Source organism: Bombina bombina, chromosome 1 (assembly GCF_027579735.1).
Source record: "Bombina bombina isolate aBomBom1 chromosome 1, aBomBom1.pri, whole genome shotgun sequence".
Classification (NCBI taxonomy): Eukaryota; Metazoa; Chordata; class Amphibia; order Anura; family Bombinatoridae; genus Bombina; species Bombina bombina.
Genome location: NC_069499.1, coordinates 97084966 through 97108546, shown reverse-complemented (window position 1 = coordinate 97108546; position 23581 = coordinate 97084966). Strand labels below are relative to the sequence as shown.

General features: G+C 38.2%; 1 protein-coding gene across 4 annotated transcripts in view; it reads right to left on the bottom strand.

Annotated features, from left to right (window-relative positions):
* ITPK1 (inositol-tetrakisphosphate 1-kinase) overlaps window positions 1-23581 on the bottom strand; it is a 509696-nt gene that overhangs the window by 245075 nt on the left and 241040 nt on the right. For 3 of the 4 annotated variants that reach the window (XM_053697538.1, XM_053697536.1, XM_053697537.1), the window contains exon 4: window positions 9554-9679. In XM_053697538.1, coding sequence (XP_053553513.1) covers window positions 9554-9679 — 126 coding nt within the window. Of the gene's footprint in view, window positions 1-9553; window positions 9680-11830; window positions 11923-23581 lie in introns of those variants that run through there. The other variant, XM_053697539.1, reaches the window with a different exon arrangement.

The window sequence follows — 23581 nt, the reverse complement described above, 5'->3', positions numbered from 1 at the left end:
AGCTAAAGACATAGATTAACCCTCATTTGCAAAAATATTCAATAAAATGAAGACACAAATGAAATTATTAGCATGATAGTCCAGTTAAAGGATCAGTCAATACAGTGGACTTGCATAATCAAAAAATGCAAAACAACAAGACAAATGCAACAGCACCTAGTCTAGTAAATGTTGTCCCTTAACAATGCTAAAATAAATCATAATCTGATACTTGATCTTAAAGTAAACAGAACAAAATGAAGCAATTGCAACATCCAAATAAATCACAGGACCAAGAAAAGTACCTGAAACTAAATAATTTTCCATAAATAAGATACAACCATCTAAAGGAAAATAAATACTATTTTGCTATAGAAACAATAGCATAATTAGTAGGAGTAGAGATAGCCCCAATAAATTGGAGAACCCTCCAAATTGAATTTAACTGCTGGCAAAGAATATAGTTTAAAACCTTTGAAGAAGGAATAAAAGAAAATTCTCAGCCTATTCCATTCCCTAGTATGGGGAATTGGAAAGAAAACCTCTGAAAACACAGAAGAATAAATAGGCAGAAATAGTGTTAGCTAGTCTTGAAAAAGAACTAGTTACCTTAATATCCAAAATAATCAACACCTTTTCAACAAAGAACAAATGTACTTTAAATAAAAAAAATAAAAAAAAAGTAGATTTGTTAGTGTCAATATTTGATGAAAAAAAATCTGAATGAGAAAAAAACATCATTAGAGAAGGATAAATCAGTATGTTGTTGGTCATTTGAAACTTCAATAATTAAAAAAGAAGTGAAAAAGACCTAAAATTTTTTATTAGAAGGCACAATGCCAGACAAAGCCTTTAAAATAGAATCAGAAAAATATTTTTTATAAATCTTCTAAATATTTCTTGTACATAAGATGTAAAAAGAATGGCAATATATAAAGCATAAATACTAATGGATTCTGCATGTAAAAGTTTATCATAATAACTTATTACAAACCATAGCTAAAGATAAACATTCATAACATTTAAAATAAATGAACTTAGCTTTGGTAGGACTGAACTCAGTCAAGCGTTTTTCCAGAAGTAGCTTTTGATCCAGGGTCAATCTGAGACATCTTGCAATATGTAATAGAAAAAACAACATATAAAGCAAAATCTATCAAATTCCTTAAATGACAGTTTCAGGAATGGGAAAAAATGCCAATGAACAAGCTTCTAGCAACCAGAAGCAAATAAACAATGAGACTTAAATAATGTGGAGACAATAATGATGCCCATATTTTTTAGCGCCAAAAAAGACGCCCACACTATTTGGCGCCTAAATGCTTTGGCGCCAAAAATGACGCCACATCCGGTAACGCCGACATCTTTGGTGCAAAAAAACGTCAAAAAAATGACGCACATACAAACAACTTCCGGTGACAAGTATGACGCCGGAAATGACTAAGAAATTTTTTGCGCCAAAAAAGTCAGCGCCAAGAATAACGCAATAAAATGAAGCATTTTCAGCCCCCGCGAGCCTAACGGCCCACAGGAAAAAAAGTCAAATTTTAAAGGTAAGAAAATTTTAATATTCAAATGCATTATCCCAAATAATGAAACCGACTGTCTGAAATAAGGAATATTGAACATCCTGAATCAAGGCAAATAAATGTTTAAACACATATATTTAGAACTTTATATAAAAGTGCCCAACCATAGCTTAGAGTGTCACAGAAAATAAGACTTACTTACCCCAGGACACTCATCTACATATAGTAGAAAGCCAAACCAGTACTGAAACGAGAATCAGTAGAGGTAATAGTATATATATAAGAGTATATCGTCGATCTGAAAAGGGAGGTAAGAGATGAATCTCTACGACCGATAACAGAGAACCTATGAAATAGATCCCGTAGAAGGAGACCATTGAATTCAAATAGGCAATACTCTCTTCACATCCCTCTGACATTCACTGCACGCTGAGAGGAAAACTGGGCTCCAGCCTGCTGCGGAGCGCATATCAACGAAGAATCTAGCACAAACTTACTTCACCACCTCCACGGGAGGCAAAGTTTGTAAAACTGAATTGTGGGTGTGGTGAGGGGTGTATTTATAGGCATTTTAAGGTTTGGGAAACTTTGCCCCTCCTGGTAGGAATGTATATCCCATACGTCACTAGCTCATGGACTCTTGCTAATTACATGAAAGAAATGGGCCTAGATCAATACTTTGGGATGTCTTCTAAAAAAAAATATATACATGTCAAGGGATATTCTAATGTAATGTAACTATCGCTAATTTTGAAAAAAAGTGGTTTGGAAATAGCAAAGTGCTACTTGTATTTATGGCCCTATAACTTGCAAAAAAAGCAAAGAACATGTAAACATTGAGTATTTCCAAACTCTGGACAAAATTTAGAAACTATTTAAGCATGGGTGTTTTTTGGTGGTTGCAGATGTGTAACAGATTTTGGGGGTCAAAGTTAGAAAAAGTGTGTTTTTTCCCCATTTTTCATCATATTTTATCCTTTTTTTTTTTAGTAAATGATAAGATATGATGAAAATAATGGAATCTTTAGAAAGTCCATTTAATGGCGAGAAAAAACAGAATTTATGTTTACCTGATAAATTTCTTTCTCCAACGGTGTGTCCGGTCCACGGCGTCATCCTTACTTGTGGGATATTCTCTTCCCCAACAGGAAATGGCAAAGAGCCCAGCAAAGCTGGTCACATGATCCCTCCTAGGCTCCGCCTACCCCAGTCATTCGACCGACGTTAAGGAGGAATATTTGCATAGGAGAAACCATATGGTACCGTGGTGACTGTAGTTAAAGAAAATAAATTATCAGACCTGATTAAAAAACCAGGGCGGGCCGTGGACCGGACACACCGTTGGAGAAAGAAATTTATCAGGTAAACATAAATTCTGTTTTCTCCAACATAGGTGTGTCCGGTCCACGGCGTCATCCTTACTTGTGGGAACCAATACCAAAGCTTTAGGACACGGATGAAGGGAGGGAGCAAATCAGGTCACCTAAATGGAAGGCACCACGGCTTGCAAAACCTTTCTCCCAAAAATAGCCTCAGAAGAAGCAAAAGTATCAAACTTGTAAAATTTGGTAAAAGTGTGCAGTGAAGACCAAGTCGCTGCCCTACATATCTGATCAACAGAAGCCTCGTTCTTGAAGGCCCATGTGGAAGCCACAGCCCTAGTGGAATGAGCTGTGATTCTTTCGGGAGGCTGCCGTCCGGCAGTCTCGTAAGCCAATCTGATGATGCTTTTAATCCAAAAAGAGAGAGAGGTAGAAGTTGCTTTTTGACCTCTCCTTTTACCAGAATAAACAACAAACAAGGAAGATGTTTGTCTAAAATCCTTTGTAGCATCTAAATAGAATTTTAGAGCGCGAACAACATCCAAATTGTGCAACAAACGTTCCTTCTTTGAAACTGGTTTCGGACACAGAGAAGGTACGATAATCTCCTGGTTAATGTTTTTGTTAGAAACAACTTTTGGAAGAAAACCAGGTTTAGTACGTAAAACCACCTTATCTGCATGGAACACCAGATAAGGAGGAGAACACTGCAGAGCAGATAATTCTGAAACTCTTCTAGCAGAAGAAATTGCAACTAAAAACAAAACTTTCCAAGATAATAACTTAATATCAACGGAATGTAAGGGTTCAAACGGAACCCCCTGAAGAACTGAAAGAACTAAATTGAGACTCCAAGGAGGAGTCAAAGGTTTGTAAACAGGCTTGATTCTAACCAGAGCCTGAACAAAGGCTTGAACATCTGGCACAGCTGCCAGCTTTTTGTGAAGTAACACCGACAAGGCAGAAATCTGTCCCTTCAGGGAACTTGCAGATAATCCTTTTTCCAATCCTTCTTGAAGGAAGGATAGAATCCTAGGAATCTTAACCTTGTCCCAAGGGAATCCTTTAGATTCACACCAACAGATATATTTTTTCCAAATTTTGTGGTAAATCTTTCTAGTTACAGGCTTTCTGGCCTGAACAAGAGTATCGATAACAGAATCTGAGAATCCTCGCTTCGATAAAATCAAGCGTTCAATCTCCAAGCAGTCAGCTGGAGTGAAACCAGATTCGGATGTTCGAACGGACCCTGAACAAGAAGGTCTCGTCTCAAAGGTAGCTTCCAAGGTGGAGCCGATGACATATTCACCAGATCTGCATACCAAGTCCTGCGTGGCCACGCAGGAGCTATCAAGATCACCGACGCCCTCTCCTGATTGATCCTGGCTACCAGCCTGGGGATGAGAGGAAATGGCGGGAACACATAAGCTAGTTTGAAGGTCCAAGGTGCTACTAGTGCATCCACTAGAGCCGCCTTGGGATCCCTGGATCTGGCCCCGTAGCAAGGAACTTTGAAGTTCTGACGAGAGGCCATCAGATCCATGTCTGGAATGCCCCACAGGTGAGTGACTTGGGCAAAGATTTCCGGATGGAGTTCCCACTCCCCCGGATGCAATGTCTGACGACTCAGAAAATCCGCTTCCCAATTTTCCACTCCTGGGATGTGGATAGCAGACAGGTGGCAGGAGTGAGACTCCGCCCATAGAATGATTTTGGTCACTTCTTCCATCGCTAGGGAACTCCTTGTTCCCCCCTGATGGTTGATGTACACAACAGTTGTCATGTTGTCTGATTGAAACCGTATGAACTTGGTCCTCGCTAGCTGAGGCCAAGCCTTGAGAGCATTGAATATCGCTCTCAGTTCCAGAATATTTATCGGTAGAAGAGATTCTTCCCGAGACCAAAGACCCTGAGCTTTCAGGGATCCCCAGACCGCGCCCCAGCCCATCAGACTGGCGTCGGTCGTGACAATGACCCACTCTGGTCTGCGGAATGTCATCCCTTGTGACAGGTTGTCCAGGGACAGCCACCAACGGAGTGAGTCTCTGGTCCTCTGATTTACTTGTATCTTCGGAGACAAGTCTGTATAGTCCCCATTCCACTGACTGAGCATGCACAGTTGTAATGGTCTTAGATGAATGCGCGCAAAAGGAACAATGTCCATTGCCGCTACCATCAACCCGATCACTTCCATGCACTGAGCTATGGAAGGAAGAGGAACGGAATGAAGTATCCGACAAGAGTCTAGAAGTTTTGTTTTTCTGACCTCTGTCAGAAAAATCCTCATTTCTAAGGAGTCTATAATTGTTCCCAAGAAGGGAACCCTTGTTGACGGGGATAGAGAACTCTTTTCCACGTTCACTTTCCATCCGTGAGATCTGAGAAAGGCCAGGACGATGTCCGTGTGAGCCTTTGCTTGAGGAAGGGACGACGCTTGAATCAGAATGTCGTCCAAGTAAGGTACTACCGCAACGCCCCTTGGTCGTAGCACAGCTAGAAGGGACCCTAGTACCTTTGTGAAAATCCTTGGAGCAGTGGCTAATCCGAAAGGAAGCGCCACGAACTGGTAATGTTTGTCCAGGAATGCGAACCTTAGGAACCGATGATGTTCCTTGTGGATAGGAATATGTAGATACGCATCCTTTAAATCCACCGTGGTCATGAATTGACCTTCCTGGATGGAAGGAAGAATAGTTCGAATGGTTTCCATCTTGAACGATGGAACCTTGAGAAACTTGTTTAAGATCTTGAGATCTAAGATTGGTCTGAACGTTCCCTCTTTTTTGGGAACTATGAACAGATTGGAGTAGAACCCCATCCCTTGTTCTCTTAATGGAACTGGATGAATCACTCCCATTTTTAACAGGTCTTCTACACAATGTAAGAACGCCTGTCTTTTTATGTGGTCTGAAGACAACTGAGACCTGTGGAACCTCCCCCTTGGGGGAAGTCCCTTGAATTCCAGAAGATAACCTTGGGAGACTATTTCTAGCGCCCAAGGATCCAGAACATCTCTTGCCCAAGCCTGAGCGAAGAGAGAGAGTCTGCCCCCCACCAGATCCGGTCCCGGATCGGGGGCCAACATTTCATGCTGTCTTGGTAGCAGTGGCAGGTTTCTTGGCCTGCTTTCCCTTGTTCCAGCCTTGCATTGGTCTCCAAGCTGGCTTGGCTTGAGAAGTATTACCCTCTTGCTTAGAGGACGTAGCACTTTGGGCTGGTCCGTTTTTACGAAAGGGACGAAAATTAGGTCTATTTTTTGCCTTGAAAGGCCGATCCTGAGGAAGGGCGTGGCCCTTACCCCCAGTGATATCAGAGATAATCTCTTTCAAGTCAGGGCCAAACAGCGTTTTCCCCTTGAAAGGAATGTTTAGTAGCTTGTTCTTGGAAGACGCATCAGCCGACCAAGATTTCAACCAAAGCGCTCTGCGCGCCACAATAGCAAACCCAGAATTCTTAGCCGCTAACCTAGCCAATTGCAAAGTGGCGTCTAGGGTGAAAGAATTAGCCAATTTGAGAGCATTGATTCTGTCCATAATCTCCTCATAAGGAGGAGAATCACTATCGAGCGTCTTTATCAGCTCATCGAACCAGAAACATGCGGCTGTAGCGACAGGGACAATGCATGAAATTGGTTGTAGAAGGTAACCCTGCTGAACAAACATCTTTTTAAGCAAACCTTCTAATTTTTTATCCATAGGATCTTTGAAAGCACAACTATCCTCTATGGGTATAGTGGTGCGTTTGTTTAAAGTGGAAACCGCTCCCTCGACCTTGGGGACTGTCTGCCATAAGTCCTTTCTGGGGTCGACCATAGGAAACAATTTTTTAAATATGGGGGGAGGGACGAAAGGAATACCGGGCCTTTCCCATTCTTTATTAACAATGTCCGCCACCCGCTTGGGTATAGGAAAAGCTTCTGGGAGCCCCGGCACCTCTAGGAACTTGTCCATTTTACATAGTTTCTCTGGGATGACCAACTTTTCACAATCATCCAGAGTGGATAATACCTCCTTAAGCAGAATGCGGAGATGTTCCAACTTAAATTTAAATGCAATCACATCAGGTTCAGCCTGTTGAGAAATGTTCCCTGAATCAGTAATTTCTCCCTCAGACAAAACCTCCCTGGCCCCATCAGACTGGGTTAGGGGCCCTTCAGAGATATTAATATCAGCGTCGTCATGCTCTTCAGTATCTAAAACAGAGCAGCCACGCTTACGCTGACAAGGGTTCATTTTGGCTAAAATGTTTTTAACAGAATTATCCATTACAGCCGTTAATTGTTGCATAGTAAGGAGTATTGGCGCGCTAGATGTACTAGGGGCCTCCTGAGTGGGCAAGACTCGTGTAGACGAAGGAGGGAATGATGCAGTACCATGCTTACTCCCCTCACTTGAGGAATCATCTTGGGCATCATTGTCATTATCACATAAATCACATTTATTTAAATGAATAGGAATTCTGGCTTCCCCACATTCAGAACACAGTCTATCTGGTAGTTCAGACATGTTAAACAGGCATAAACTTGATAACAAAGTACAAAAACGTTTTAAAATAAAACCGTTACTGTCACTTTAAATTTTAAACTGAACACACTTTATTACTGCAATTGCGAAAAAACATGAAGGAATTGTTCAAAATTCACCAAATTTTCACCACAGTGTCTTAAAGCCTTAAAAGTATTGCACACCAAATTTGGAAGCTTTAACCCTTAAAATAACGGAACCGGAGCCGTTTTAAACTTTAACCCCTTTACAGTCCCTGGTATCTGCTTTGCTGAGACCCAACCAAGCCCAAAGGGGAATACGATACCAAATGACGCCTTCAGAAAGTCTTTTCTAAGTATCAGAGCTCCTCTCACATGCGACTGCATGCCATGCCTCTCAAAAACAAGTGCGCCACACCGGCGCGAAAATGAGGCTCTGCTTAAGCTTTGGGAAAGCCCCTAAGGAATAAGGTGTCTAATACAGTGCCTGCCGATATTATTATATCAAAATACCCAGATAAAATGATTCCTCAAGGCTAAATATGTGTTAATAATGAATCGATTTAGCCCAGAAACAGTCTACAGTCTTAATAAGCCCTTGTGAAGCCCTTATTTATGATCGTAATAAACATGGCTTACCGGATCCCATAGGGAAAATGACAGCTTCCAGCATTACATCGTCTTGTTAGAATGTGTCATACCTCAAGCAGCAAGAGACTGCACACTGTTCCCCCAACTGAAGTTAATTGCTCTCAACAGTCCTGTGTGGAACAGCCATGGATTTTAGTTACGGTTGCTAAAATCATTTTCCTCATACAAACAGAAATCTTCATCTCTTTTCTGTTTCTGAGTAAATAGTACATACCAGCACTATTTCAAAATAACAAACTCTTGATTGAATAATAAAAACTACAGTTAAACACTAAAAAACTCTAAGCCATCTCCGTGGAGATGTTGCCTGTACAACGGCAAAGAGAATGACTGGGGTAGGCGGAGCCTAGGAGGGATCATGTGACCAGCTTTGCTGGGCTCTTTGCCATTTCCTGTTGGGGAAGAGAATATCCCACAAGTAAGGATGACGCCGTGGACCGGACACACCTATGTTGGAGAAACTGTATACAATATGTGTGGGTACAGTAAATGAGTAAGAGGAAAATTACAGCTAAACACAAACACCGCAAAAATGTAAAAATAGCCTTGGTCCCAAACGTACAGAAAATGGAAAAGTGCTGTGGTCATTAAGGAGTTAATTGACCAGTTAACGTGGTAACAACTACATGGGATTGTAAAGTATACAATAAAATGTAAAAAAACACTGGTCGGAGTTTTTCATTTTACAGAATGTAACAAACAAAATATTGAAGGTCAGAGGGTTTACTAAATCATCCTAAAACTTTTATCCATGACAATCTTAGATCAAAAATGTAATTCCCTTAGTTCTCAGAATTTTTTTTTTTGTTTTATCTGTTTATTGAAAAATATATGAAAATATAGACATTGAAAACCAATTTTTTCATCGATTATACAGTTCTTTTACAGCCTGTGTTCAGTCCCTTGTAACAGATGATATTTGAACAAACAGTGCTAACCGTAAATAAAATGTACTCACTAAGCTGCAGTTAATTCTTCTTCAAGTTTACTGCTCCTAAAAAATAACTTCCTATGAGTTAAATGGTTTACCAGCTCCTAGTGGGAGGATCCTGCCCGATAGAGTTCTCAGAATTTTTTAAAGTGACATGAAACCCAAATTTTTTCTTTAATGATTCAGACAGAGCATGCAATATTAAGCAACTTTCTAATTTACTCCTATTATGAATTTTTCTTTATTCTTTTGGTATCTTTATTTGGAAAAGCAGGAATGTAAGCTTAGGAGCACTGTAAAATTTGTTTCCCCTGAATGTGTTTCCAATTACTTCCTATACCAGCTGCAGAGTATAAAATATATAGGAAATTGCTGCATCTCTACAGAATGACTTGTCACTAATATGGACAGCTGACATTAAGGCATTAAGGTTACATGATGAAGCTTTGTAACACAATAATCTTACATTCTTTGTGTGTTGCAGACTTGGCTGACCTTTTCAACCAATGGAAACTTGAATGTTATGTTTGTAAGACCAGTGGACTCCAAAATACATAAAAATAGTGACATTGTCGGGTTGAAGTACTGGCTTACAGAAAATTTTTCTCTAGAAATAACATTTGGGGACTATCAACAAAAGACAAAAGTCATCACCCACCTGGAATCTCTGGACTAGCTGAACGGACTCTGTTTCATTTTGATCGGCTTCCAAAATAACATCTGTGAGTTTATGTATGATAACATCTAAAGGACCCTGGTCCTCAATGGGTTTGGCTAGATTAAGCTGAAAAAACAAAAACAAAAAAGACATTATTGATTCATATTCCACTGTAGCTTTACCCCTTGAGTACTTTTTATAAGTAGCTTTAAAAGGGACATTAAACACTTTGAGATGGTAATATAGAATGATTATAAATATATAAATAATAAATAAATAAATCTGCAATATATTTTCATTATTTATTATTTCCCCCTTTTCCTGTAATTCCATTCTGAAATTGTGACCTTTTCAGTTCCTGTTAGAAATGGAAGTACAGAACACTGTTATATACCACACAGTCATTGGCTGCACACTCTAATGACCTACTTATAACTGTCCCTAATTGGCCACAGACGAGAAGGTAACCTAAGTTACAACATGGCAGCTCCCATTGTTTTATAGTCACTATTTAAAAAAAAACTAATGAAACTTTAAAAAATAGATCTATATGTTATTCTCAGACTAATCTTTTCTTTGAATGCATCATTCTATCTAGCATTTGTTTAGTTTTCAATGTCTATTTAAGCAACTTGCAATGTTTGCTATGCTATCAAGCAGGTTTAGAGATATCAGCACCAAAGGCCACTATACTTGACATAAACAAATTTACAGAAAACTGTGATAGCGGCAATGGCATTACAATCCATCAAAGAGAGTCAATGGGGGGGGGGGACTATAAGACATAGGTTTTATTTTCACTCTCAGACTTATTCGTTCAGCATTGAGGATGATTGCAGCAAAATGTGTTTGAATGCAGTTTCTTTTTTTTTACATTGACGCGATCATGTGATTTCAAGGTAGAGATCGGATCATGGGGGACTGCCTACGCTGCTAGGCACCCACGCCCAGGCCGATTCTTCACTTCGCCAAAGAGGGAAGTTGCAGAACACCGTATATGGTAGGACGTTCTATGCCATCCTAACGGAGTTAAAGCCCAGAGCCGTTAGGACGGCATGAAGGTCTTTAAAAAAAAAAAAAAAAGATCTATTTATACTTTTGTTTACTAAACCTGGTAAATTGAACAAGTGGGAGATTTATAAAAAGAGAAGAAAAATGCATAAGAAAAAAAAAAAAAGATGCCATCTTAAAGGGATATTGAAACCCAACTTTCTTCTTTCATGGATTAGATAGAGCAGGCAATTATAAACCACTTTCTAATTGACTTCTATTATCAAATTTTATTTGTTCTCTTCATTTATTTTGTTGAAAAGCAGCAACATAAGCTTAGGCGCGTACACATGTCGGAAGCACTATATGGCAGGAGTTTTGCAATAATGTTATGCATTTGCAAGAGCACTAGACTAGGTGGCAGCACTATTTCCTGCCATGTTGTGCTCCAGATACCTACCTTGGTATGTCTTCAATAAAGAATACCATGGGAACAATGCAAATTTAATAAAGTAAATTAGAAACCTTTTTTTTTTTTAAATTGAATGCTAAAGACATTTTTGGGGTTTTATATCCCTTTAAACATGTCATAAGTTTTTAAGTACTCATGACTGTTATACTAGAAAATTCCAAAAATCCAAATAGAATATGCAAAATGTGTTGGCTACTGGATTGGAAGACCCCTATTAAAGGGACACTCCGGTCAAATTACATTTTCATGATTCAGATAGAGCATGTAATTTTAAATAACTTTTCAATTTACTTCCATTAAAAAATGTGCACAGTCTTTTAAATTTACACTTTTTGAGTCACCAGCTCCTTCTGAGCATGTGCAAGAATTCACAGACTATACTTATATGCATTTGTGATTGGCTGATTGCTATCACATGGTACAGGGGGAGTGGAAATATACATAACTGAAATTTGTTAGAAAAAAAATCTACTACTCATTTGAAATTCAGAGTAAATGCTATTATATTGTCTTGTTATCTTGCATGTGTTGATTATGCAAATCTACTGTGTGTGTTTACTGGTCCTTTAAATAGGCATGTAAATATTCATTATTCATTTACTAACTAAATAACGACCTTATAAGAACGTTAAAATGACCATGAAGGGTAAGGTTATAGTACTGGGGGACTTTAATTTGCCAGATATAGACTGGAAGATTCCTTCTGCTAGATCGGCTAGAAGCAGGTATATTCTTGAATCTCTGCTAGGGGAATCACTTGAACAATTAGTCAAGGAACCAACTCGTAAGGAAGCTATATTAGATCTAATACTTACAAACAGTGATACAGTTTCAGATGTGTCTGTAGGTGAGAACTTAGGATCCAGTGATCATCAATCTGTTTGGTTTAGTATTCATGTTCAGGAACTGTACACCCAGACTAAAACAAAAGTTTTAGACTTTAGGACGGCAGATTTTTCATTAATGGGAGAATACCTAAAAAACTATTTAAAGGGGAAAAATCTTATTACAGGGGTTCAAGAACAGTGGGAATTTGTGAAAGGTGCCATTTTAGATGCAACCGCACACTGTATTAGACATGTCTGTAAAAGTAAAAGAAAGCGGAAACCAATTTGGTTTTCCAAAGAAGTAGCACATGCTGTAAAGACAAAAAAGATAGCTTATAAAAATTACAGACACACACAAGCAGATGATGATATGAAAATATGGAGACTCCAACAAAAAAAGACTAAGCAGTTAATTAGGAAGGTTAAAGCTCATGCAGAAGAGAAGATAGCACAGTCAGTAAAACATGGGGACAAAACCTTCTTTAGATATATCAGTGAAAGAAGAAAAAATAAGGTAGGAATAGTAAAATTGAAATCAGTTGATGGTAGAATAATAGAAGGAGATAAGCAGATTGCAGACTGTCTCAATGATTACTTCTGTTCTGTTTTCACTAAAGATTGTGAAGATACAATGTCTACATTAAGGGATGCTATGCAAAATAGAAACAAGCTTAACAGTAATCTTTTTACAGAGGATGAGGTTTTGTTAGCATTATCAAAAATAAATGTTACAAAGGCAGTGGGTCCTGATAATATTCATCCAAGGGTTTTAAAAGAACTTCGTTCAGTGCTAACTGTCCCATTAACTGATCTGTTTAATCAGTCACTATTAACAGGAGCTGTCCCAGATGATTGGAGAATAGCAAATGTAATACCTCTTCATAAAAAGGGCAGTAGAGAAGAATCTGGCAACTACAGGCCAGTTAGTTTAACTTCAGTAGTAGGGAAATTAATGGAAAGCCTCTTAAAGGAAAGAATTATGACTTACATAAAGACAAACAATTTAGAGGACCAAAATCAGCATGGTTTTACTTCAGGGAGATCATGTCAGACTAATCTAATTGACTTCTTTGATTATGTAACAAAAGTATTAGACAAGGGAGGAGCAGTTGATGTAGCATATCTAGATTTCAGCAAAGCATTTGACACCGTCCCACACAATAAACTTATTCACAAACTATATCTCCTTGGTCTAGATTCAAAAATTGTGAACTGGGTGGAATGCTGGCTTAAGGACAGAAAACAAAGTGTCTTAGTAAATGGAGTTCATTCAGCAGAGGGGGCTGTTACTAGTGGTGTTCCTCAGGGGTCAGTTCTGGGGCCTGTTTTGTTTAACATATTTATCTGCGATATCAGCAAAGGGCTACAGGGGAAAGTATGTCTCTTTGCAGATGATACAAAAATTTGCAACAGAGTGGATGTTCCAGGGGGGGTAGACAAAATGAGAAGTGATATACAACAATTGGAGGATTGGACAAACGACTGGGATCTAAAGTTTAACACAGCAAAGTGTAAAATAATGCATTTAGGGAAGAAAAATCCAAATGTTAATTACAGACTCAATGACACTTTACTGACTGTTACAGACGAGGAACAGGACTTGGGAATTATTATTTCAGATGATTTAAAACTTAGTAAACAATGTAGTAAGGCAGCGAGTAAGGCTAGCAGAATGCTTGGATGTATTGGTAGAGGTATTTGCAGCAGAAATAGTAAGGTTCTTATGCCACTTTATAGATCATTAGTTAGGCCTCATCTTGAGTATTGTGTGCAGTTCTGGAGGCCATATCTTCAGAAGGATATTAACAAACTTGAATCTGTGCAAAGGAGGGCTACCAAAATGGTACATGGTCTAAAAAATAAAACTTACCAGGATAGGCTCAATGACCTAAATATGTATAGCTTAGAGGAGAGAAGGGAAAGAGGTGATATGATAGCAACTTTCAAGTACATTAAAGGGTTTAGTAAAACTGAGGCTGTGGGTATTTTACATAAAATGGAAAATTCAAGAACAAGGGGTCATGAGCTCAAGCTAAAGGGTAGTAGATTCAGGAGTAATTTGAGGAAGCACTTCTTTACAGAAAGAGTGATTGATTTATGGAATAAACTTCCTCAAGAGGTAGTAGCAACAAACACTGTGGGGGACTTTAAAAATGCATGGGACAAGCATAGGGCTATCCTACGAACTAGATAAGTTTATACTGTTAGGTAAGGTGGGGCAGACTTGCTGGGCCTATGGCTCTTATCTGCCGTCAATATCTATGTTTCTATATGTTGGTCAGCATTTGTTCATTTCTGGAATTAACCAAATGAACAAAAACAATATTCATTTTTAATAGATAGAATGAATAAATGAACAGGTTTGGTTTTGATCAATCCGATCTTTCCAGAAATAAACTAAAGACCTCCAAAATATTTCAACTTTACATATTTGCATGCGTTTACTTTTTAATTCTCACAATACAATATCTTTGGATAGTATATGTGGTTGAAGCACCTGAAAATCAGGCTTTGCCAAACTCAACCCACGTTTTTCCTTGTTTGGAGAAGCCAATCAGGACAAGTTACTGAAGTATACAAAGCTAACCACTATCATTTTATTAGCAAAAATCCCACAGTTTTTCAGTTTCTTATCCGATGCCCCATTGTGAGGCCAATTAGGGACAGATATATGGCAGGGTTAGGCTTATGACTCGTGCCATATGTGCTACCAATACTCAGGATTGGAAAAATGTCAAATGTCCATCGTTAGGAAACCAATTAAAACATTGTTTTACTGAGCACAATTAAATATTTTATTTTATAATCTTAAAAAGTGTCCCCTTAACAGAAAGGTAGTAATGAATTATTTCTCATGATAGCCCTATGCATATCCCAGCATGCAGTGAGCTACAGAACACAAAATGTTTGTTTTTTTACCAACTTAAATCAATAGTTCAAGAGCTAAAGACAAAATGCAAAACAAATCATTGTAACATTAGGCATATATTTCTTTTCTCTTTTTTTAATGGAATATAACAGAGAAAGTAAAGGATTTTTCAAATACAGAGGACAGTTTCATGGTTCAAGTAGGTCCGTAATTATTTGGTTCACCGTATTCCCACTATATCCTTTTTCAAATTCATGTAGACTAAGTCACTTCTGATCTGGCATGGAACACAAGCACAAATAATAGTAGGGGCATATTCCAATATGCCATGGATAAGCGCATAGCTCTGCGATGACACGGCGATAACCAATGAAGTCTTACACAAGGTAGTGCATCCACAGAACTTCTATAGATTGTTTCAAGTGAAAACGTATCAATATTTTTCAGTCCCTTTACAAAAATATATAAACATTGGACAACGCAGTCCCACTATATTTTATCCTTCATCGAGATAAGATCAGAAGGGACATGAAACCCAAAATTTTTATTTTACAATTCATATACAAGATTTTCCATTTTACTTCTATTTTAAAATGTACTAAATTCCTATTATATATGATATTCTTAGTTAAAGAACACACCTAGGTAGGTAGCATGCACATCTTGAGAACTATTTGGCAACAGTTTTGCAATTATGCTTTTGAACACTAGATGGCAGCAGCGGTTGCACAATAAATAACTTAAAAAGTAGAGATGAGCATTTGGCAGTTTCAGAATTAATCAAATGTGGAAGAAGGTGGCCACTCACGGCATTCAGCTATTTTCAGAGCCGGTGTTCTGTCAAAAATAGCTACCTTGTTGAGATTTGTAGGTAACCAATTTCGACAAGGGAACTGATCTGCTGCCAAACCTCATTCCCCTCGGCTCCCTTGTAGTGGATGTCAAAGGATCCCCAACAATCCTCTGGCATCCACCCCAAGTGAACCTCAGTGAATGAGGTTTACCAGTTGGGCTTTGACTCTCTTGCACCCCCCTCAGGCAGAGGCAAAAAAAAAGATAGTGGAGATGGGGGAATCGCAGGCAGTTACAGCCAATCAGCTGGCAACACATTGTGCCAAGTGGGATTCGCGAAAATGCAGTCCTATAGTTGTTTTTTCCTTGTTGAGATTTGCTACCTGCATCTGCGCATGCTATTCATAATATATAATCACATTCCACTCATTCTTATCAAACATATGTGGAGTGTGATTAAGTAATAATAAGCATGCGCAGGTCGAGTTAGCAAATCTCAACAAGGTAGCTCTTTTTGACAGGACAACAGATTTCTTCTTGGAAATGTGAATTTGCACAGATTTTAGTGTATTGCACAAGTAAAAAAACATCTCAGAAAATAGCCGAAGACACCTAATTCCACCATTTGTTTAATTCCGAATCTGCCGAACACGCATCTCTAGTTAAAAGCATTCTTAAAAAAACACTGCCAAAGTATACCTACTTACTTTTTAACAAAAGATTCCAAGATAACAAAATTAATTTGATAATACAAGTAAATTGAATTTTTTTTTTATTTTACACTATCTGAATCATTAAAGAAAAAGTATGTGTTTCATATCCCTTTAGGTTTTCTATTTATTTCTCTTTCCTGCTAAGGAAAATTAGGAACGGATATAAATCAAGTAATAAAAGAAAATTTGCAAACAAGGATGTGTGGAAACCATGTTGGATAATTAACAATCCTGTGTTCCACAGTCTTGTTTGCAGGATAGTGAGATAAATAGAAAACCTAAGTTCAAACATGGTGGCACACATTATTTAAGTTAAATTACAGGAAAAGAAGTTAAAACATAAATAAAAAGAATATTCCAAAGTTGTTGTTTTTATAATACACATAATTAAACAATCAAAAAGCAAACTAAGTTGCCGATTGGTTAGTATGCATGATCACATTTAACTGAAAGGTTAGCTTATTCAATGTGAATAGACCACCAATTAGTGAACTAAAAATATTTTTTTTTTGTAAATAGCTATACAACTTGTGTACCAAACAAGAAAATATCCTTTTAATTTGCTGCAGTATAAAAAAACCTGGAAATTAAGACTAAAAAAAAAGACAAGTAGGCTTCTTGTATTTTCCAATCAATATAACTTTAGAGTTGGGTCCTTATAAAATGAAACCATAGAAACCATTTGTAAAATTAGAACACATTCTTCTGAATAGAAAAAGAACCTTAGTTTCAAAGAAAAGCTGCGAGAATTGTAATATAATAGATTAATTGCATGAGGTTTATTGAGGAGAAAAAGTGATTTTCAATGCTAAAATAGAATACGATTTGTAATATTGGTAAATAAGACACCCACTACAAGGAAAGATCATTCTTTTTGCCTCTGTACTTATGGAAAAATATTCAAGCCTATAAAAATGTATGTGAATTTCATAAGATAAAACAAGTGTATTCTCTACCGTCTGTACTACTCAGAGGTTTATTCGAGTAACCCCACTTCGGGGGGCGAGTTACTAATGTGCGGGCGGACAAGATCTGCTGTAGCGGATCGTGTCCGCCGCACATCGATAAATGCCGACAGCCTATCATTGCACAAGCATTTCTAGTGAAATGCTTGTGCAATGCAGCCCCCTGCACATTCGCGGCCAATCGCCTCAGAGGTGGCGGACGAGTTAAGGAGCCACGATCTTAAGACCGCTGCTTCTTAACTTACATTTCCGGCGAAACAGCTACATCTGCAGCTTAGTAATTCGGCCCCAATATGTGAGTGGGTAAACAAGATGGCCACAAATTAATAGAGCCCTCTTAATAGTAGAACAGCAGACAGACCCTGCAAAATGACCCAAATCTGTCCTTGTGCTACTAGACAATTTTTATGTGATTAAATGTGTGTAGCCCTAAAGATTCTAAATATTGACCTGTAGTCCCCATGTGCTCAAATTGTTATTACTTTTTCTTGTTTACCCCCACATGTCCCTCAGCCATTGTCTAGGGACATTAAAGGGACATTATACACTAGATTTTTCTTTGCATAAATGTGTTGTAGATGATACATTTTTATAGCCCATCTGGGTGTGTTTTTGCTTATTTTACCTATTTAACCAAGCCCCAAACTTTTAGATGTATACTGATGTATACATAATTCAGACTCTTTGTTTGTATAATGGGTCTTTCATATGCGGGGGAGGTTCTGCTCTCAGCCGCTTTCATTGGTTGTCCCAGCCTCACTTCATCAACCGTACTAAATTGGGAGCTTCTAAGTAAGTTTTTAAAAGGTTTTAGACTGGATTTTTTAATCAACATCTGTGCATATTATTCTTTATAGTAGTGTCTATTACATGCAGTTAAATGAAAATTGGTGTATACTGCCCCTTTAAAGGGACAGTAAATGAAAGAAAAATGTGTGCATTTTTAAATATAACCAAAACAAATGAGATACAGAACACTGTGCTCTAATGTCTAAATAATAAAGGATATAGTCACAAAATGTATTGCAGTTCTGTGATAAGCAGGTCACCTTTAAAGGGACAGTCAACACCAGAATTTTTGTTGTTTAAAAAGAAAGATAATCCCTTTATTACCCATTCCCCAGTTTTGCATAACCAACACAGTTATAATAATACACGTTTTACCTCTGTAATAATCTTGTATCTAAGCTTCTGCTGACTGCCCCCTTATTTCAGTTCTTGACAGGCATGCAGTTTAGCCAATCAGTGCTCACTCCTAGGTCACTTTACGTGCATGAGCTCAATGTTATCTATATGAAACATGTGAACTAATGCCCTCTAGTGGTCAAAATGTATTCAGATTAGAGGCAGTCTTCAATGTCTAAGAAATTAGCATATGAACCTCCTAGTTTTAGCTTTCAACTAAGAATACCAAGAGAACAAAGCAAAATTGGTGATAAAAGTAAATTGGGAAGTTGTTTAAAATTGCATGCCCTATTTAAAACATGAAAGTTTTTTTTGGACTTGACGGTCCCTTTAAGGAAAATAGAAACCTATATATAGTATTGCCAAAACTTGTATGGTGTGTACCAGTTGTTTGTTGAACTGTACTCGAGTGAAACAGCTATATCTGAGATCTCTGTGTGTAAAGCATATAAGGATGCAACCTCTCTCTGCCAATAAGCAGGTCTGCCACCAAATCCTCAATTAAATCTTATTTATTACATAAAAGCAAAATAAGGTAAGTCTGATCACATAACAGCTCTACGGATAACAAAACACCCCTGTACAATGAGCGGTTGCGCCGATGATGGAGCCGGTTTGCCAGACAACCAAACAGAATGCCTGAACAATACAAACAGTCCTATTCAAATCAGCCAATAGAATTTAACTTGCTCTCATCCTATTGGCTAATTTAAACAGCCAATAGGATTTGAGTAGCTTTCATCCTATTGGCTGATTTGAATTGGAAAAATCAAATCAGCCAATAGGAATTTAAGGGACGCCATCTTTAATCGCGTACCTTGAATACACTATTCAGTGTACGGCGGAGATCGTACAACAAGGATCCTCCACACTCCATGGCTCCGCGGTCGGTCTTCAGATCCAGGGGCATTTAAAGGCCAAGCCCAAACAAATGCCCTTTTCAGAGCAATGGGTAGTTTAGGTTTTTTTAGTGTTAGGTTCTTTTATTTTGGGGGGTGGGGGGTTTAATGTTAGGTGGGACTTTGTATATTTTTTGTAAAAGAGCTGATTATCTTGGGGCAATGCCCTGCAAAAAGGCCTTTTAAGGGCTACTGGTAGTTTATTCTTAGAGTAAGGGGTGTTTTTATTTTGGGGGGTCTTTTTTATTTTCATAGGGATTAGGTTTAATTTTGTTAAATTTGGTAATTTGATTTTTTATTTTCTGTAATGTTAGCTTTTTTTTTAATTTTTTGTAACTTTAGAATGTATTAGTTTAGGTAATATGAGTTTATTTAATGGGTTGTTAGGCTAGGGGGTGTTAGGCTAGTGGGTGTTAGGTTAGTGTACTGTACTTAGTTATTTAAATAGTTATTTGCGTTGTGGGTTTTGGCAGTTTAAAGGGTAAATAGGTTTATTGCGATGTAGGGGTTTTGCGGTTTAGGGGTTAATAGGGAAAATAGGTTTATTGTGATGTAGGGGTTTTGCGGTTTAGGGGTTAATAGGGAAAATAGGTTTATTGCGATGTAGGGGTTTTGCGGTTTAGAGGTTAATAGGGAAAATAGGTTTATTGTGATGTAGGGATTTTGCGGTTTAGGAGTTAATACTTCATGTAGGATTTGTTTTTGTTATATTTCGTGCGGGCGGTGTGTTTTGTTTTTTTTTAAATACTTGATGCGGGTGGTTATTAATTTTTTTTTTAATACTTGATGCGGACGGTAATTTTTTTTTTTAAATACTTTAATGTGGGCGAATAGTTGTTGCTTTTGTAATGGTCTGTTTGCCTACGCTGCATCCCGGTGGATTCCGAAAATGGCAGGGTGGTGAAAGAATCCACCTACGGTGAATTCTTTTGTCCTCGTGCTGCCAACATTCCATTGAGGATGCGTGCGCAAATGCCGACGGACATTACAAACGCAATTATAGTATAGATACTATTTTTAACTGAGGATTTGGTGGCAGCCTGCTTATTATGCTTTACACACAGAGCTCAGATATAGCTCTGTTTCCCGTGAGTATGGTCCAAGTGGGACACACCATATATAAGTTTTTGCAATACTATATATAGACCTTTTCTATTTTACTTTGAGGAGAACTGCTTAAAGGGGTACTGAAACCAATTTTTTTTTTCTTTCATGATTCAGGTAGAGCATGCAATTTTTAAGCAAATTTACTCCTATTAATTATCAATTTTTCTTCATTCTCTTGGTATCTTTATTTGAAAAAGCAGGAATGTAAGCTTATGAGCCGGCCCTTCTTTGGTTCAGAACCAGGGTAGCACTTTCTGATTGGTGGCTAAAATGTAGTCACCAATCAGCAAGCGCCACCCAGGGTTCTGAATCAAAAATAGGCTGGCTCCAAAACTTGCTTTCCTATTTTTTCAAATAAAGATACCAAGAGAACGAAGAAAAATGATAATTAATAGGAGTAAATTAGAAAGTTGTTTAAAACTGCATGCTCTATCTGAATCATGAAAGAAAAAAAATGGTTTCAGTATCCCTTTAACACAGAACTGCAATCCATTTTGGGACTATACCCTTTAATATTTAGACAGAGCACAGTGTTCTATATCTCATTTGTTTTGGTTGTATTAATATTTATTATTTGTGGATACACACTGTTATTTTGTGATATTGTTTATATTGTTAATATTTAAATGAATTTTTATCCCCGCTCATCCTAAATCATAGGTTCCCGCTGCACCTTTACAGTTCTACAGGTGTGCTCCACTACAATGATATGAAACGGCACACTTTAAACCAGCGTAAAATGAGGGCTACCTGTAATTACCTAATTATATTAAGAAAACGATTGAACATTATAGTACTTTAATTTGTATGCCCCATTAATTGCTTACATATACTATGCATGCATTATATTGACTTTAAAAATCCCTTTAAGGAAATCCCTGCTTCTTAGCAAATTATGCCATGAAATCCCTCTGCAGCAACAGCATCCAACACAAACAACCAAACTATCCATCTTGTTTATATAAAATGGCATTATTCCTGGGATCCATCTGCAGGCTGGCATCAAATAATAGAACGCCCTCACGCAAAGTACATTTTTATTATTTTAAAAATAGAGCGTAAAAAAGTGGGGATCAATGTTAACTCTGAACACTTTACTACCAAATTTGTAGGCATAAATGTTAAGAGCTACTTCGCCCCAGCATAACACACAAAAACTAGGAATATACTTCTTTTACAAGTATGGAACAGTAGGAACAGTGTTTTCAGACAAGCAGATGTAAATATTTAATTTTATGAAAAATTGCTGCAGGAACACACTTTCAAGTGAGCTTAGCTCTCTCCCACCCCTGCTGGAAGGTTGATTTCTGCAGTTGTCTCGTTTGTGAAGCTTTTCTCTAGGTAATACAACCGTAGTGCAAATTTCAGTAGAGCTGGTGGTTTTGGGTTTAACAGGCAGACATAGCTATTTCAAATGTCAAAAATAAAGGTAAAGAATCTACCTGCAACCAATTTAATTCACTCCAGCAGGTAAAACAGATTATTTTGGGGGGGGGGAATAGAAGACAATTTTACAGTACAATATCACTTTCCGCTCAGAAATGAACTGAATTTACAAAAAATTGAAGCTGAATGATCTGTAAGCTGCATAAATGCACTGCACAGAGCATACAGACCACTTAGGGTGGCTGCATTCTCCCCGATCTGTCCCAGGACATGTAGCATGTAGTTTGAACTTCAAATCAGTAGTAGTCTTTATTCTGACAAATCTTAAAATTATGTCTATTTCCCCTCCCTCCCTGTATCATCTGACATCCATCAGCCAATAACAAATGCATATATGTCTGAGATCTTGCACATGCTCAGTAGTACTTGGCGCCTCGAAAAAACTAAATTTATGCTTACCTGATAAATGTATTTTCGGGCATGGAGAGTCCACGAAACATTCTAATTACTAGTACGATATTCCCTCCTGGCCAGCAGGAGGCAAAGAGCACCCCAGAAGAGCTGTTAAGTATCACTTCCCTTACCCAAAACCCACAGTCATTCGGTCGAAGGGAAATGAAAAAAGAAGATAACACAAGGGTATAGAGGTGCCCGAGGACTCGACAAAAAGCTGCCGTCTTAATTTGAATAAGGGTGGGTCGTGGACTCTCCATACCCAGGAAGAAAAATATTTATCAGGTAAGCATACATTTTGTTTTCTTTCCTATGGCATGGAGAGTCCACAAAACATTCTAATTAATAGTGGGAACCAATACCCAAGCTAGAGGACACAGAATGAATAGGGAGGGAGAACAAGACAGGCGGACCTAAACTGAAAGCACCATCGCTTGAAGAACCTTTTTCCCAAAAGAAGCCTCAGCTGAGGCAAAAGTATCAAATTTGTAAAACCTTCCAAAATAGAAATTTAATACTAACAGAATGCATCGGCTCAAATGGAGCCTGCTGCAAAACTGTAAGAACAAGCTTAAGACTCCATGGAGGAGCAACAGATTTAAACACAGGCCTGATTCTGACCAAGGCCTGAACAAAAGACTGAACATTTGGCAGAACTGCCAGACGTTTATGCAGAAGAATAGACATAGCAGAAATCTGACCCTTCAAAGTACTGACTGACAAACCCATCTCCAGGCCCTGAAGAAAAGCCAAAATTCGAGGAACCCTTACTTTGTTCCAAGAAAAACCTTTTGAATCACACCAATGAATGTATTTACACCTTACCCTATGGTAAATTCTGCGGGTAACCAGTTTACGAGTCTGAAGCATAGTATCTATGACTTTCTCACAGAAGCCACGTCTAGCCAAACTTAGACGTTCAATCTCCAAGCAGTACGCTTCAGAGAAACCAGATTTGGATGAAGAAAGGGACCCTGAAGTAGAAGGTCCTTCCTGAAAGGTAACCTCCACGGCAGAAGAGATGACAGTCACTAGATCCGCGAACCAGATCCTGTGAGGGCATGCAGGAGCTATTAGAATCACAGAAGTTCTCTCCTGTTTGAAGCAAGCAATTACTCGTGGAAGCAACGCAAACGGAGGAAACAGGTATACTAGATGGAAGCTCCAAGGAACCGCTAGAGAATCTACCAGAACGGCTTGAGGATCTCTTGACCTTGAATCGTACTTTGGAAGCTTGGCGTTTTGACGAGACGCCATCAGATCCAACTCCAGAACCCCCACCTGAGAATTATCATTGTGAAAACCTCTGGGTGGAGAGCCCACTCTCCGGGATGAAAAGTCTGCCTGCTTAGAAAATCCGCCTCCCAGTT